The sequence below is a fragment of the Ammodytes marinus genome, assembly GCF_949987685.1.
Source record: "Ammodytes marinus genome assembly, chromosome: 5".
Classification (NCBI taxonomy): domain Eukaryota; kingdom Metazoa; phylum Chordata; class Actinopteri; order Uranoscopiformes; family Ammodytidae; genus Ammodytes; species Ammodytes marinus.
In genome coordinates this window covers 18,482,866-18,501,345 of record NC_137234.1, presented here as the reverse complement: position 1 = coordinate 18,501,345, position 18,480 = coordinate 18,482,866, and the positions used below count along the sequence as shown (strand labels likewise).

The 18,480-nt window shown below is 45.2% G+C and overlaps 1 protein-coding gene across 4 annotated transcripts in view; it reads right to left on the bottom strand.

Moving 5' to 3' along the window:
- frmd4a (FERM domain containing 4A) overlaps positions 1–17,544 on the bottom strand; it is a 65,957-nt gene extending 48,413 nt beyond the window's left edge. For all 4 annotated transcript variants that reach the window (XM_080028610.1, XM_080028608.1, XM_080028609.1 and 1 more), the window contains exon 1: positions 17,144–17,544. In XM_080028610.1, the coding sequence (XP_079884736.1) occupies positions 17,144–17,236 (93 nt within the window). In that variant the 5' untranslated portion in view covers positions 17,237–17,544. The remainder of the gene's footprint in view (positions 1–17,143) is intronic.
- Between the last annotated feature and the right edge of the window lie 936 nt (positions 17,545–18,480).

Sequence of the window (18,480 nt, the reverse complement as noted above, 5' to 3'; positions counted from 1 at the left end):
ATCTAAATGTATACAGTGTATGACGTGTGTGTGTGTGTGCTCTCTCTACAGTGCCTTTATACCCATCAAACTTTGTTGATCGACGGATTCTACCCTCGACATCAGTTTATCCCTGTGTGCTTTCTTCTGTTTCTCAGACAGACAGACAGACAGACAGACAGACAGACAGACAGGCACACACACACACACACACACACACACACACACACACACACACACACACACACACACACAGCTTATTGCGTACACACTCAAGGGCACTGTGTACTGCGGAGTTGTTGAACTTCAGTGGCCTCTATCCCCTGTCCTTTGACTGGATAGAATACCAAATACTCTATTCATTTAGCATGCTGAATATTAAACAGTCCTGTCTGCAAACTCCTACTGCATGTGTGTGTGTGTGTGTGTGTGTGTGTGTGTGTGTGTGTGTGTGTCTGTGGCAGTCCTAATGTATTATACTAGCCTATTAAACATGTACCCTGAAACTAACAGCAGGGGGTAGAGAAGAAAAGGGGTTTTAGCTAAAAAGCGCCTAAATCCTCCTCTGTTCTCTCTAGTTTTGCCCTTGTGTGTGTACGCGGATGTGTATATGTGTGTGTGTGTGTGTGTGTGTGTGTCCCAGGGCCTCTTAAGACCCTCAAGACTAATTAAGGAGACGGCCACAGAGAAACATCATTCAAGGCACTGTCCTTACAGGAGCTTGGTTGGTGAGCTTCAATCTACATAATAACTCGTATAGCACTTTGTGGAACAGACACACACACACACACACACACACACACACACACACACACACACACACACACACACACACACACACACACACACACACACACACACACAACGCACACATGTTTGACCAGCCCCACTCACTTTACTGTGTCCTCCAACCTAAGATGCAAACAAAAGTTGTCATGGCAACTTTCTGGGGAGATCTAGCATGTCTCCGCCTTGCACTCTGCCAGAAAATGTAGGGCACTTAGAGGAGGAGGCACTGTAAGACAAAGCTGAGACGCTGTGACCGGCAAATGTATAACCGAAGGGAACAAACTTAAAGTGAAAAAAAATAAAGAAAAAGGAATGCAACGAAGGCCTCCCTCTCTCAAAGTGATTCAATCCAGTTGACGACAGCACCATCGTGCTCCCTGGATGGCAAAGACAAAAATGGGAAATCCTTTTTGCTCTCTAAAGTCTACACAAACTCAACAGTTTTACAAAGAAGGACCCACCCCACCCTTGACTACCTCACCATACCTCCCCTTCGCTCCCCCCTCGGGGTTATACTGGATTAGGTGACGTAATAATATACACGGTATAGGGACTGGTATATTAAACACTAAAACACACAATTCAACCGTAGAGACAGCAAGCCGAGGACTTCACATGAGTATAGTCTTAAAATGGTAAAGCAGACAGCTAGGACAGAAAGTGGGAGTAAAGTGGAGATGATACAGGCAGACAAATAGAGGCAGCATAATAAAGGAAAACAGAACCAATTGCGAGGTAAATGGAGACGTGTGAACATGCTCACACCTTCCTCTGATCTTGGCCCCGGAATCTAGTCTGAGGTATTTTAATGAGAAATGACCAAACAAATCAAGGAGCTAAAATGCCCCCTCAACAGGCTATGTCCTGCAGCCAGTCTGGTCTGCCTGCCTCCACCACTGTGCTGTGCAGCAGGGATTTATCCCTCCATAGCTTTGGCTCAATGTGACTGTGCTCCATTACTACACACACTTGATTCCTCTGAGCCAGTGTAATGAAAAATGACCCAGCTCATCTGCAGGGAGAGCCCTTTGGCAAGAATGTGTGGTCTGTGTGTGTGTGTGTGTGTGTGTGTGTGTGTGTGTGTGTGTATTGCCTCTTGTCCAAAGGGAATCCCGTCATTGCAAATGTATTGAATGTCTTCCATTTGGCAATGTTGGCCTAGAGGGAGAGCCAGAATCTGAAGGTAGGACGTGGAAAGTATTTTGCTCGATAAATAAAAACACATGATCAATCAATGTGCCACAGTTACAGATGATAACTGGGTTCATTTCTTTAGCTTTAAGGGTCGAAGTTATTGCTGAAAGCTTGCTCTATGGCCCAGGCAACATAGAGTTAAAGAGCCTATGGGAGAATGTGCACTTTATGTCTTTTCGCGGTTTGTCCAAATGTATGCATGATCTAGCCTGTAGGTGTACATACTTGAGAGACGCAGAGTGTCTGATGGCATTTGCAGCATTAAAATACTTTTAATACATATTTATGAGAGCCAACGTGTATTCCTCCAGTATTCACATTAACCTCAAAATTATGACTGTTATGACTCATTGAATTTAGGATAGTGGCTGACATGATTCCCCAAGGGACCATGGGAAGTCAAAAGACTAATCATATCCTGCACTTTCATTTTAATGACCCGGCTACAGTAAATTGTATCGTTTCTATATAAACATACTGTGGCCACGTTATGATGACTGATGAAGAGAGGATCTGGCTGTAAACTGTGAAGTTTTGAACATTTCTTTCCTTGAAATGATCTCAATATTTCACACAAACAACAAACTTGAAACCTCTACTTGGTAAACACATGTTGGGCACAGTGTTGGGGGATACAATATCCACACAAACAAAAGATCTGAGAGTCCCCGAGAGGGATTTCCTCAGATATTCACCAGATTCCACCTAGTAATCCTACGGGATTACAATTCTATACTGAGGCCCTAACCTTTGAACCTAAAACATTATAAGCCCCTTATATCTCCCTCACTCAGGCCACAGTTAAACCTTCATCACTTTGCTCAATAGAAGAGAAACATGTATCATGTCCGTTCTGGCCACTCAGATTTGACTCAGACACACTTGGAGGATTAAGGAGGGATACCAGCCATGTTTATCATACAGGGTGCTCAACCATGTCCCTAAAAAAAACCCTGCAAGATATTGCAACCTGCTTGTTTTATCATGTTACAAATCTTAATAGTCAAGTACTTTGCAAAAATATAAGAAAAAGTGTGTTCCTATTTGGAATCCTTTTTTATAGAATCAAAAGCACTGCTGTCACTAAAGGTTATATTGCGATCGTGTTTGCATGCAGCAATAATATGGGATTTCCTTTGTAGCTTCACTAGAAATGCCAAAGTAGATATACCATCTTGTTTTCATTTCAATAATATGATTTAAAGATAAAAAAGAAAATAGAATCAGATTAGTCCTATTGGGATGAGTGTGTGTTACACTAGTGAGGAAGGGAGCCTGTGTGCATGCCACCGTCTGTCATCAATCAAGTGAGTGGCCATCCTATCAAGTGGTGTGCCACATTCTCACATTTCCAGAGAAATTACATTCCAGCAAGGCTAAGAAGCTTATGGAGCACAGTATAACTAAATGACTTGGCACATGGGGGAGGGGGGATGTCGTGCTTTAAATGTCTGACGTGTATCAAGAGCAAGAGACTTGTCAAACACGTTTATAGTAAAAAAGAAATATGAAAGGCAGATCGAAAGTTGATCATGATTTATCATTTTATGGAGTGGCCAGAGAATTGTTTCCCACGGTTGAGGAATCCCTACAGCAGGAACCTTTTCTTTCTTAGTTCAGACATCAACAAGCCACCCCCCCCCTTCTTTTTGCTCTTTCACACACACACACACACACACACACACACACACACACACACACACACACACACACACACACACACACACACAAACAAACACACATTTCCACTCAGGGTGTTTGATAAACCTGGGAATGGAAAAGTAGAAATGTTTTCCAGACCAACTATGCAAATAAGACCTTATCCCCAGGGAGACACAGTAAACGGTTTCAACAACCAACACAATCTGCAGTGTGTGTGTGTTTGTGTGTGTGGATGTGTGTGCGCCTATAAAGGGGTATATCAAATACAAACATGCCTCCAGCAAGTTCCAAACAAATGAGAAAAATTACAACCCCCAAAAATTAAGTAAATAAATAAACATGCTAGTGACAATGTCCGTTCTGGCGCCCTTCCCCCTTACATCACCAAGCGTCTCTCTCTCTCTGCCGGTTCTGGGAAAATAATTTCTCACGGATCGTGACTTTGGCAGTGGGGAGAAAGATGGCTGCCAGACAGGGATAGTGATCAATTATGCTTCCCAGTAGGAAGTCACGGGTTCAACTTCCACATCTATCAAATATATTATCGCTTCTTGGCTTGAAAACAGGTAAAACAAGGAATAGGGCTGGGAAATTAGCGAGGAGGACACACACACACACACACATGCATATTTCCTCTGCTGGAAATTTGCATGCCATCTGTTCCAGTGGATTAGGAAAACAAAAGGGATGATAAATTGAACACGAAAGTCAAAGAGACTTAACAAACTGAACTGAGTACAACCATGTAGCAGCAGCGCACCGTCAACTTGCTTGAAAACACCATGGTTTGACTCAGCGCCCGTGTAGCTTATCAAGACGGCAAACAAATGAGGTAACATAACAGACACATAGGAACCAGCTCCTAGACAGAGGGAGGATTGTGTATCTTGGTGAACATAGCATTGTGCTGCTGGCATGTCTCTGTTTCGTGGTGTCGTGATGGGTTGGGACTCGTCAGTGTGAAAGCAACACGATCAGTGACAGCTATATTATATTCTCACAGGAAACATGGGCCAAGATTCTGTGAGAGACGTGAACTGGCCCTGGGTTTCAATCTTAAATATGATAAATATGATAAATAAGAGCTAAAGCTAACAAGAGTAGTAGTGTAATGAATATGTATGGTATGTGTGACATAATGTGAGATTTGAAATATGTATGAGCTATTTCAAGGGATATTGCGTTGCTAGGAAACAGCTTTGGATCTAACTGTATATCGGACATGTAGTAGAATCAGGTTTTCTGAGAAAGCTATAGGTGTTAGCAAGATGCTATCACAGGAAATAATGGTGGTTGTAGCTGGGATGTTTTTCCGTTTCACGTCTCAAGCTATCTACGAGATCACATTCGTATGAACAGCGCGACGGCTTGCAGTGAGTCTTGTGAGTCACAGGACAAAAGTGATTATTACTTGTAAATAAGGTATTCTGGCAACTCAGAGGAAGTCCAACCACCTGTGTTTTGCTATAGTCCTTACAACTGCTTCTTCCCGTACAAGGATATCCTGCCTTTTGGATGGGGTCTGGTGGTGAGAAGGGGGCAGGAAAATGGGAGACCAGAGGAGACAATGTACACAGATTTGAGCCAACGCCGATGGAAAGCAACATGAAAAAAATATGACACAATGCAACGATTCCCCCCTGAGAAGTGGTCTAACAGAGCACATTTGAAGCACTGTCCTCACACGCCTGTCGGGTACTAACCCCTGTTTAAAAGGGTCACGCCACGAGAGGAGAATGTGTGACTCGAGGGCTGTTGAGTCAATATTACTCAGCCCGCCGTGTGAAAGTGTGAACACGCAGCTGCATGATAAATTACAATAGCTCGTCTTCGTGCACAAACAACATGTCTAAAAAATGCTGCAGTCCGCCGGGCACAGTTCTAGCTCACACTGGGGTTTCTTCTTCACTCGACATGTTAAAGTATCTTGAGCGTAAAAGGATTGGAGTGGAGAAAGTGAAAACAGTAAAATATTAAAATACACTGTTCAATCCTCTCTTTTGTGTGTGTGTGGGCCAGTCTTGTGAAGGCTGGGCATCTCATTAACAGCAATAGAGGAAGCCAGGGAAGGGTGGCAGTGTTAGTGAGCCAGGGATATCCCCATCCTGCAGCCTGCCTGACATAGTGACCCCTCCTTCCTTGCTTTTATAATTCCCTCCTCTATTAAAGTGCTTCACCTTGGGCCGCACCGCTTCATCAGTCCAGGGGTGAAGATAGATCATCATCCAATCACACGTTCAGAGGATGTTTTGGGAAAGTTGTTAGACCACCTCTGTTTGAAAGGTGTTCTTCAGTGTGGCCTCTTTCAGACTCTGAACCAGGCGGGGGTGTGAAGGACGGGTTTGTCTTAGGGAGGTCTGGTGGTGTATTATTTCAGTTTCCTCTGATTGTGTTGCCCTCCCCTCAGGATACTTAAAACTAGAAGCCACATAAAAACACATCTGAAGACAAAAGCTAAAATAACAACCCAGCGTATCCCCCTTTGTATGCTGTATAGCAAAAAAGACAGGAAAAGGCACACAGTGAGGGTGGGTGTGTTTTTTTGTTACGTGTGCATGACATGTGTATGTGTGCACATTTACGGTTGTGTGTGCATGCCATGTGCATGTAAAATTAAGTGAATTTTGTGCCATTCAGTACAGTACAGTGTGTGTCTTTTGTTATCTATCAACCAGGCCTGGTGAGTGTCTCTGTGTGAGCCTGTTGGGTTTTTGTCCTGGTGGTGCCAGCTGCACACAGGGCAGGTGAGACGCCTGCTGAATACTAATGGTGCCATGAAAGCCCCGAGTGCGACTCAGACATGGTGAAGTGAATACTGATTTAATTTATTTTTTGCTGAATCACAGCCCAACAAAACACACGGAGACAAGCACAGAGGACGCACTTTGCTTTTAATGAAACAACTAAAATTAAACTAAATTAATCCACCAGTGAAACTGTCCTTTTGAAGAAGCAAACAGAGCGACAAAAGCTACCGGGGGAGTTAGCTTAAAATGTACGTCAGCCTATGAAAAAGTATCTTGCTTGCGTGCTTGTTAATGCTAGCATCCCCCTTTTAACATATTCACAAAAACACTCACCAGCTTAGCAGCTTAGATACCGTTTCCCTGATCGGACCCTAGAAACACAACTTCCTGTTAAGGCTCTGCATCCTGAGCACAACAAAAGAACACTCTCCTTGAGGGGCCACAGTGTAGAAAAAACAAAGCAGAGTTTTCTATGCAATAGATGGACTTGGCAGGACAGCACTCCACATGCACCTGAGCTGTGTGTTAATATATAACTGTGTCAGCTTATGTGTCCCACATTGCAACAACATGTAACCCAGTTCTGTCCTCCGTGCTTAATGAAACAAATCAGTCATGCTTAATCCTGGCCCCCTTCTATGGCCCTGGCCTATCTTGTGAAGGACACTGTGGAACTCTTTCATTTATAATAGTCACCTGCTTCCTGTATCCATCTCCAAATGGTGGTTGCAAATGTAAACCCTGCTTTAAGTTTCCTTTAAAAATATATTAATTATAGTTTGGATTTAAATTGGCAATACATGCCCCGTGCAAGGTCAAAAATGCATATGTAGTTTTTGTTTTGTCCTATGTGTCAAGGTGCAGCCTACCTGGTAGAGTGGCCTTGAAGCACATCTGTGAGTGTGCAATAGATGCAGGGGGGTAGGAAGGTTCCTGGCATGCACACGGATGCGTCGGAGGGCCGTGGAGGTGAGAGTCCACAGCAGACCCTGACGAGTGCACACCGACTCGTCTAAACCCAACAACACGGCCTCCATCGCTGCACACTGACTTCAAGCTCTCTGCGATGAGAGAGCACACATCTTCAGTGTGGTACTCACGGTTTGGCAGTATGAGCTGATATCAGAGGGATATCCCCAGGTATCACGTTAACAAACTTTTTAATTGCACAGGTGAGCCAGCCATCACAGGTAAATATCCACAAAGACCCATGTAATCAGGAGGAATTAGCCTTCAATGTCTTGATACCACTCCAGCTCCTAGTAGATAATAATTAGGTCATCTCTAGAGAATAGACAGGAAGAGAGAAAGAGAAAGACAGGAAAACCCTGTGGCTGTCTGTCTCTCTACTTCCGTCCCTCTCCTCTGTGTCCTCAGAGTCTCTCGGATTCCGCGGTCCGATGCCCTCCTCAAGGTCAAACTCTTGCAAGTCCTTTACTGTCCCAGTCCCACACAGCGAGTGGTCCCCGCTGACTCTGTCTCTCTCTCCCTCTCCTCTTCCTCCTCCCTTCCTCTCTCTTTTCTTCTCACTGAAGCAAAGCTCAAGACTCTATTGGTCAAGGCGTCACAAACACAAAAAATGTCCCACTAAGGAAATGCAGCCGGTCTCTTTAGCCTCCCTGACTGGTTGGTTGGTAGTTGTTTTTAAAGAGATATGCACTCTAATGCTGCAGCTGACACCAATAAGAGAAACCAGAGAGCGGAGCGGACGACAGCACAATCTCTCTCTCTCTCTCTCTCTTTCTCTCTCTCTCTCTCTCTCTCATTATCATTATAGTTTTCAAGGAGAAAGGGATGCGCTTATAGGCTGCACACCTTCTCACACACACCTGGGCAGTCTGGACACTGTCTGTATGTTTGTTGTTCTGACTTTAGGGAAAAATACACACTCAAACAAACACACATGCATATTCATACTGTGGACAAGAATGCATGTGTTCATGTGTACACAGATGCTGATATTTGCTCTCCAAAGACAGAAGTATGATACTTTCTAATGGCACTGGGACTTCAGACAAATCTTTAAAAAATTTTTTTTTTTTTAGAAATGAGAAATCTTTCCTCTGGGCCAGTTTTCCCAGGCTGGAGTATCCTGACCTGACCCCCCAAAAAGGAAAAATCAAATCAAGAACATCTGAGCTGCCTGCTGCTACTCTCTAAACACACTATCCATGGCTGCACAGAATATACAAAGCATGCAAAATATGACCGATTACATCAAACTTAATTGTTAACTTGAGATACAATACCACAATGAAGCTTACATTCGATTACACACACCCCACCCATTTGCAACAATGGCCACATGGAGGCATTACAACCCCCACATACAACCTGTGCCAAGCCTACAGTGAGTCTGTGTGTGTTATCCATGCAAGTCCGTGATAAACTCATAGCTCAACAGCCCTGCTAAAACAGCAGGGCTTAACCGATCGATGTTCTCTGTGTGTTATGTCTGATATGAATGCTAAAATTACTCTGAAATCGAACACAGACACATACTCTGTCTAGCTTCAGCAGACCCTTTCTCGATCTTCGGGGGTCGCAAAGGATTTCAAATACAGTCAGTCTGAACATTTAACAAGAGTGAAGCTAAAGTGTCTGATGTTGTTTTACGGCCGAGCCGATTCCATTTTTCCACTTTCCTCAGCGAGCCTTGATCAATAGCAAATTCAATAACTCTGTACTGTATAGTAATTCTCTGCCTTACATACCAAACCCAATGTGATTGCGGGTGGATTAAATGGCCTTTTCCTAGCCCACTCTGATTCATTGAGGGGGTTTATCGATGCAAAGGGGTCACTCCTGTAACTGCTGAGTTGGTGTGTGTGTGTGTAGGTGTGTGCTTAGACATTGTTGTGCTGCTCATACCAATGGTTTGTTACTGAATGTCAACATAACCGTGAGTAAGTTCCTGCATTGACATTAATCAACTGTAGTTTTTTAAATTGTAGTTATTAAAGGATATGTAAGTGATATGGTCCTTTTAGCTAACTTCCTGTCATAGACTGTAGTGAGCGGTCCCCTCCCTCGTCCCTACGTCATCACCAGATGAACGCGCAACCGTCGCAAGTTATCGTTCACGGACACAGAGACCCGCCACTTTATAGCGCTCTGGCTCCTTATTGGATAAAAACGGGATACTCAAAATTTGATCTTGCACTTACTGCAAAGCTGAATGACTGGGAGGCCTGTTATGAACTGCGCATAATGTTTAATTGATTGCTGTATGAATATGGAGAGATTTAACACGTATACTAACAAAGAAATATTACTTATCCTTTTCCACAATGAGAAAATACTACTCTTGTCTGATCTGACAGTTTGCTTTCTCTCTCACTGCGTGTGTAGGCCTACTACTTTATCTTTCGCTCTGTATATTGCACAGATAGCTTACTGAATGGATTGCAGTTAGGTCACAACCCTTCCCAAAAATCCAGGAAAGAACATGCATTCAAAGTTTATTGCATTAAGCTACTATTTCATTTTACAAACCCCATGCTGCCTCTTGCTTTCCACAGCACCGGTTGTTTCCCATCCCTCTGTCTCATGGCCTCATGTCCGCCCTCTCATAGTGTCTCTTGAGAAAGCCATATTGAGGAATGTGCGGCATTCTATATAGCGTGAACTTTCCAATACGAATCAGAGCTTGGGCCCCGGAGCTACTCACAAAGTTCCGGCCCCCTTCCACCTCACAGTCAACGTAATTTACGAGGGGTGAAACATATTTGTTGTGGTAGGGAGGGAGGCGGGGAGGTTAGGTATGACAGTGCACCGCCCGTTCCCATGATTCTGTGTGTGCACAATGTCCCGCTGAATCCTGGGAAAGGTCATGCGGGCCCTGTGATGTAAACAGTCTGCAACAGAGTGTCAGCTGGCGTTACCATAGCAATAACAGGGAAGGGGGGAAAAAAGAAACTATTTTGCGATCATCAGCCTCGTGATGGACAGAATTTGAAAGCCAAAGGGCAAACAAAATCTTTGTGTTATTTGCCTTCTGTCTCACACACAACATCTACACATAAGGAGGATCAATAAGCTGCAAACCTGTTCTCACATTACAAGTTAGTGAGGACAGTTTCTGACACAGACCGGAAAAAGCTCAATCCAGGAGAGGACTCGTTCACCTTCTCTACACCTATCACCTGCTGTCACTGCTCTTTTATTTTCGCTCTCTCACTTTCTCCATCTCTCCCTCTTTCATCTCTTCCTCATATCCTTCTTCTCTATCTCTCAATCTTCTTTCCCGTGCTCTCTGATCTCCGCTCAGGCGTTTAATACGAGAGTGCAGGCGAGCCAGAGAGAGAGAGAGAGAGAGAGAGAGAGAGAGAGAAAGAGAGGGAAAGGAGAGGAGAGGAAGAGGGAGAGCAGTGGAGGGAAATGGGTCACAGACGCTATAAATTCACAATAACATTCTCAGCTGAGGCACTGTGGCGCACAATTCACCCAAAAAAACAAAAAAAAACAAAGAGAGTTGAATGTGAGTGTGACAGACGGGAAGGAAGTCGTGCAGGTATACTATACACATGCACTTTTTCCTTCTTCTTTTAACTAGCGGCAATAAACCTATTGCATCTGGCTTTGGCAGGCCTACATTTCTTATAGACTCATTTTCCACACACACCCCCACACACACACACACACACACACACACACACACACACACACACACACACACACACACACACACACACACACACACACACACACACACACACCACTGTGACAGAGATTATAAGTGACATACGTGAAGAGACCCAGTGTAAAATTCAATTCCGATCAGTCTAGTTTAATGTGATTGTATTAGGTGGGTGCAAGCGGGAAAATCAATAACATAACGTAATGTGGTTCGAGAGGGAGCGAGCAAGAGATGGATGAGAGCAGGGAGCTTCTTTATGTGTGTGTGTGAGAATATACTGTATATGTGCATGGCACGCCATAGGTTTCAGTTTTCCCTGTTCCCATGTGTGTTTAGAATAACTAATGTGAAACTGTGCATGTGTGCAATGAAAGATCCCCATGATGACACAAAACCTTTGAAGTATCAGGACTTGCAAGTCTCCTAATATAAAAGTTGACCTAGTTCATGCGTACTATGCTGTAATATTCTACAAAACACACGCACAAAGAGGTAGTTCACTCAAGTAAGCGTGCGCACACGCTCACACGCACACACTCTCAAGCTAATCATTCTCTCCACTTTGCCTAGCAGATAAATATTAATGAGGATTACCATGTTACTGCAGTACACCCACGGGAAAACAAGAGACTGCACCTCTCTCACTCTTTCCTTCTGTCTCTTTCTAACCCTTTCCCGCTCTGTCTCTCTTTGTCACTCATGTACACCCACCCACACACACACACACACACACACACACACACACACACACACACACACACACACACACACACACACACACACACACACACACACACACACACTCACAAACCCTCGCAGACGAGCTCCAACATCTTTAAGTTTAAATTGTATTTTTTCCCCCAAGTCTTCTTTCTATTCCTCTTATTCTGTCATAGCATGAATCACACACACACACACGCGCACACGCACGCAGACACACACACAGGCACACACACACAAACACACACACACACACACACACACACACACACACACACACACACCATGAATAAACCCCTTATGAGTGAGTCACAGACAGTGCCTCCGTTCTCATTGAGTCTTGTTATCTCTGTCTCACAAAGGGCACAGATTGTGCCGGGATATTTAAGGAACATTTCGGGGTCTCCACATCCTGTTTGGAGGGGGCAGGGGTGGAATTCAACCGAATCCTTTCCCATCAACTCACGCTCATCTGTTCCACCATCGGCCACCATCTCTATCTTAAAAGGATTCCATGTAATGCAGTCATTTCTGAGAATAGAGCAAGCAGACATAATGAAGAAATATCTCTGGGCACGACACTAGGGGATGTTTTGGCAGAAGACAGAAGAGTCCACTCTCACCATAGCTACCATAGCTATCTACGGCAAACTGTCTCCATAGAGAAGACACATTAACCAGCAGCTCACTGCCTTGGGCCTTCACTCACAGTCAATGGGTGATCATCATCTCCTCGTTGTTTGACCGCGCTCTGTTAAGGTTTACTTTGAACTTGCTCTCACACAGCTGTGCTGCGTGTCTATGGGTCTGCGGGTTGATTTTGGACGGGGAATAAAAGACTGCAAAGAAAGAAAAAAAAAATCATAGCAAGAGAGTGATGAAAGAGACAGGGAGGAGAGGAGGGTGGGAGTCTCCCATGTGCCCCCCCTCCATCCCACCCCCGTTTCCTCCCTCGTTCAAAAAACATTCTTCCTCCTGAGCTGCCTTGGGGAGAAAAGGGGGTCCCCTTTCATGCCAAACAGGGTGTGGTGGTGGTGGTGCAAGAGAGGGGCCTTCAGGAGCTTTTAACTTTGTTTATTCCCCACCTCTTTCCCTCTCTCTCTTTTCTTCCCCTCTTTCCCCTTTTCTTTGTCTCTTTAATTGGACTGACCGACCGACAGCTCTCTCACCTATACAGTCCAGTGGGGGGCCTGGCTGAGTTTCCCTGGGAATCAATACTGTAGCATGGCAGCACAGAGTAGTGGGGGCCAAAGCTCAAAAGTGGAAACAAATACAAAATGGAAACTTATTTTTGAATGTTGGTCCTCATGGTTCCCCACATCAACTTAGCAGCTGCTCAAATGAATCTTGACTCTAACGTGGAGATAATTAGATCAGGCCTAATGAGAAACAAAGGGGGAATTCAACCTGACCAGCAGAATGCCTTGAGTCCGACGCTGACCTTCTCCGTGATTGGTGCAGCAGACGGTAACGTTTAAAAGGTAACAAGGATCGATTAGTATTCCTGCCTCGCCACCACTTGCCTGGCTGCTTCTTCTAGCTTTCGGTGGGGCCTGTAGCGGTAAATTACAGTCATGCCCATTGTCTGTTTGCATTCCCATTCGGCTCATGAATTTGTGTGTGTGTGTGTGTGTGTGAACTTCTCCTTTACCCCGACAGTGATCCATCCCTCCCACCTTTAAATCCCTCGCTCCCCTGCGGTGCCCCTGACAACAACATGTTTCCTTGGAGAGCGATTCAACCTCGTGAAAACTGAAAAATAAATAATTCGCCTGTCTTCGCTCACACAGACTCACACAGACTCACACACACACACAGACTCACACACACACACACACACACACACACACACACACACACACACACACACACACACACACACACACACACACACACACACACACACACACACACACACACACACACCTCGCTCCTTCTCTCGCACTCCTCTCCTCCCTTTGTTTGTCTGTTGTTTTTTGTTCGTTCTTAATTTCACAGAGAAAGGAGTTGAGCAGCTTAACATGATAGCGGGACAACAAAGGCGGGTGGATAATCTTAATGCAGACCGCTCACTGAGGTAATCTAGACAGAAAACATCCCCTAAAAAGAAGATGTTTTTTCCAAACTGTCAACACCGACTGTGCAATGTATTCCATCAGGATACACTGTAAACACACCTGGTGTTTTTGCCATAAGTCCCTCTCTATCCCACTTTATCCACGTTCCTTTCATCTGTTGCCGTGTCATTTTCTCAAAACAGTTGGACTGTTGCGACGAAAGTTACGCAAGAGCCAGAGAGAGAGAGAGAGAGAGACATGAAAAGTCCAAGACAAAGACAGGATTTTTGAACATTGACAAAGAGGAGTAGAAGGAGACAATGAGGTACAGAATGTAAGGTGATTCCTAAAGAGAATGAAGGGGGGAGTAATCAAGTTTGCCCACGCTTTTATTCTCCTGTTCCAAACGAGGCATGTTTTGTCCATGTGTCATAGCTGTTGACCGTGAACAGAGATGGCTATGTTCTCCTTGTAGGTATATATTACTCAATTAACGTTGATAGAAATCGCACATCCATCATAAAACTACAGACACAGACCATTCATCTGAATTAGCTGAGTGAGTGACAGGGCACAGATGAGGAGACGATCTGTCTTTGTCCCTCTCCGCAATCTGGGATGATGCATTTATGAATTATCTTTCAAAGCAAAGCAATTGCATTTTTTGTTTTTGCTGAAGGATATTTCAAAAATAATAAGGCTTTCCGAGTGTGCAAATCGTTATAGCTGGATTATCACTGACTTGCAGCAATTAACTTCTCTCCGCTTCAACATTCCGCACACCGCTCTGTCGGCTGCCTATTCCTACGGACACAAGATTTTGTCAATATATTTTTTTCTATGCATGCTGCTCACGCGGTTGCATAAGGCAGGGGATGGGGCTATAACGCAATGAGTTATCTAACATGACAAGTCAGAGCAGGACAAAGCTGCAGCTGTGTGTGTGTGTGAATATGGGCTGTGAAAGTATTTCAGTGGCTCAGTGTGGGGACTAGGGGAAGGTGAAGTCATAATAACCCTGCCAGACAGTCAACCTTCATAGAGCCTCTGGGGTAGAAGAAGAAGCCTATAGATCAGAGAGCTTTGTTCACCTGCTGCCATCGCTGATGGAGAAGAGCTACTCAAAAATAGTCTGATGATTTAAATGTATCTCCTCAAATGTCACTGTTCTCTCTGCCTGTGTGGCCATTCTTTTTTGAAAATACGATGCTCCCTTTGGTTCCCCTTACACAGCGAGCTGATGCGCATGGTGGTGGGCCTTATACAGTATAAAGCTAGTGAGTGAGTGTATGTAAATCACAACAAGTAATCCCCTCCTTCAGGCTGTCGCTACACAGCTGGCTGCAAGAAAGATGGGTTGAGGGAGGCAGAGAAAGGAATTGCAATCAGGAGAGAGAGAGAGAGAGAGAGAGAGAGAGAGAGAGAGAGACAGTGAGAGAGAGAGAGAAAGAGAGACCTCCCTCCATTCCTGTGAGAAGAAATCTGCTTTTCTTCATTAATTATGCTGATTTGAGTGTGTGTGTGTGTGTGTGTGTGTGTGTGTGTGTGTGTGTGTGTGTGTGTGTGTGTGTGTGTAGGTGTGTGTGTGTGTGTGTGTGTGTGTGCGTGTGTGCACATGTGCAAAAAGCACCAGCCAATCAACCAGTAGCAATTGCTTCCTTCAAAAGGACAGTGAATATCCAGCTTCCTCAAATCAAGCCGCATTGTGCTAGCCAGCCATGCAGGCTCTGTTCCAGTAAATCAGTTTTCCAGCCAGTTAATGACACATGATTGGATGACACATGAGGTCTTCCCTAAAGCATCAGAATAAATTCTAACCTACAAAATAGCCCTCAAGTCGCTTACTTCAGTGCACCTGGACTAGAAAAGCAATCTGTGGCAAAGACATCCGGTCGTGTTTTTGAGAAGGTTATGTGACAGTATTTTTTTTTGTTGAAGGAGGGGAGGGGAATATGTACCGCATGTCTGGGCTTATTAAAACAGAAGCAGTTCCCATCCAGTATATGGAAGCCACGCTGTCATTAATTAGACAGCGTTCACAACAGTACGTGTGTGTGTGTGTGTGTGTGTGTGTACATGCATGTGTGTGCATTACTGTACACATTCAATCAGAGAAAGAGAGAGAACTTCAAAGAGACCAGGGAGTCTCCGAAGAGCTTGTGGCATTCAGAAGTCACATTCGCTCAAAGAGGCGTGTTAATGAAAACTAAAGTCGCATTGCATCAAGCGGGGAAGACTTCATTCAATTGGGTATGATGATCCCCATAAGCGCCTGGTGATTTTTGGAAGCAGTGTGGATGAGCTGTAAGCCTGGATCGCTCATCACCTGCACACACACACACCTGCACACACACACCTGCACACACACACACACACACACACACACACACACACACACACACACACACACACACACACACACACACACACACACACACACACACACACTACTTCAGTTTGATTTGCTTAATGCCAGTGTATTAACATGAAATGAAAGAGTGCGCTGGCATGCATCACAGAACAAATGCCACGGGGGAATCACTCACAAGATAGGCTACACTCACTCGCAGCTGTAAAGTGAGTGGGCCACTTTCTTTAACGCACATCTCAGCTTTTTTTCTCACGTTGTAAACAAGAGCAATGGAGGGTGAATCACTCGGCAGGTTAGAGCTTGTCTTCACGACTGACACAAAAAGGGTATAACTTTGCAGCACACACATTCCAACTCTAAGCTTAGCTGGAGACTATTATCTACTGCTTCAAGCCCACACCCTCCAGATTTACACCAAACACATAAACAACACTGAGGCTTCTGATGCCTGGCAGACAAGTTGAATTCCAATGTGTGAGAGAAACTCCCCGGCAGGAAAGCATCCAGCTACTTAAATCAAGCTGAAGGCGACGCTATGTGTGTCTTCGCTTGATAAAGGAGGGGGAAAATAACTTGTGCCTGAAGTGCGTTGACAGTGACGGGCAAAACTAGCTGCTCTCAAAGACAGCTCTCCCACGGTGAGACTACCCTGTAACCTTGACAAAAAAAACAGGAGGACCTCCGTGGCATACATTAGCAGTGACAGACAGACAGTGTGGCTGACAGGGAAGAGAAAAACACAGAGAAGTATTGTGTCCACCACGGCGGGAGAGATTAAAAGCTTTCCCTCTTGACTTGCTTGCCTGCCTTCCACCAACTCAAACCTAATACCGTCCCATGGATTAGGCAAGACCCGTCTCTAAATCCCCCAGTCACACACACACACACAACAGCACAGCCAACAGAGACTATAAGGAGAGACAAAGTCACACAAGAAAGTGGAGAAAGTGAGGAATTCTGGGAAAGTTCTCTTCTTCTGACTTACCCTCTCTCCACTGTTCCTCCGCAGAGTCCCCACCGGCAGCTTAAGCATCAGCCGGCGGGTTCTCCCGGGCGTCATGGCTCCCTGCACCACCATAGTGCTACTGCGCTCTAGAGTGTGTGTGTCCGTGGGTGTGTGAGCATGGGTGCGAGGTGCGTGGGAGGTGGGTGTCCTAGCCGTCCCTTCCAGCCTGGCAGCCGGGTGCTCCACGCGGGCTTGCGCGTGGGTCGCGTAAATAGATTAGGGAAAGAAAGTGAGTGATGTCAGTGTGTAGCCTACACACACACACACACACACACACACACGCACACAGCAGCCCCAACCTGCCACTTCCTATGTGCCTCTCCCTGCTTCTGCTTCCCTCTGTGGTAGAAGAACACTTCCCATTGCTGCTGCTCCTCTCAGCTGCGCTCCACTCTGCCGCTCACGAGGTGAATGAGAGAGTGTGTGTGTGTGTGTGTGTGTGTGTGTGTTTGAGAGTGTGTGTGAGAGGGAGCGCGCTTTGTCTCTCCTCTCTCTCTTCTCTTTTCCAGCCCCCTTCCTTCCCTATACCTCCCTGCCTCCCACATACACACTCTTCCTTCAGTTGGGGGGGCTTAACCAGGTCACTGGATTAATGTGACGTTACGGCTGTTATTAGCATACGCGCTCGTGTCACGTGCTCCAATAATAATTGTGTGTGAGCATACACAACACCCCCCCCACCATCATCCATCCACACACACCCACACACACACAGCTTTTACAGGGGATCACGTGGGGGACCTCAAAAGGAATATGGGATGTTTTGCCATCTGGTAGGGAGATTATCTTTGAAATCCCACATCCAGCTTTCTCTCCCAGCACTGTCTGTCTGGACTACGACACAAATGGGGGAGGGGGGGACACGCACACGCACGCACACACACACACACACACACACACACACACACACACACACACACACACACACACACACACACACACACACACACACACACACAGAAACACACACACGTCAAGCAAGCACAACCTTCATGCATGTAGATATTGACTTCGCTGTCACTTAATTTATCGTCTGCATGCGGAAAAGTGTGAAAATTGCCTGATTTTTCTTTTGCTCTTTTCCAAACATCTTCATGTGTGACAGCAGTGGAGCTGCAAGGCCTCATTCCCTGCAGAGATCTGTTATCATGATGGCTGCAGATTCCCCCCAAACCATTCTTTCAGCTGAGTCAGTCCTCCTGTATCCACCACAGTGGTCCTTACATCTCCATTAAAGCTATTGGACACATGAGTTACAGCTGCACCATAGTGACTTACTGTCATATTTCTCATCATCACTCACCACCAGCTCTGTT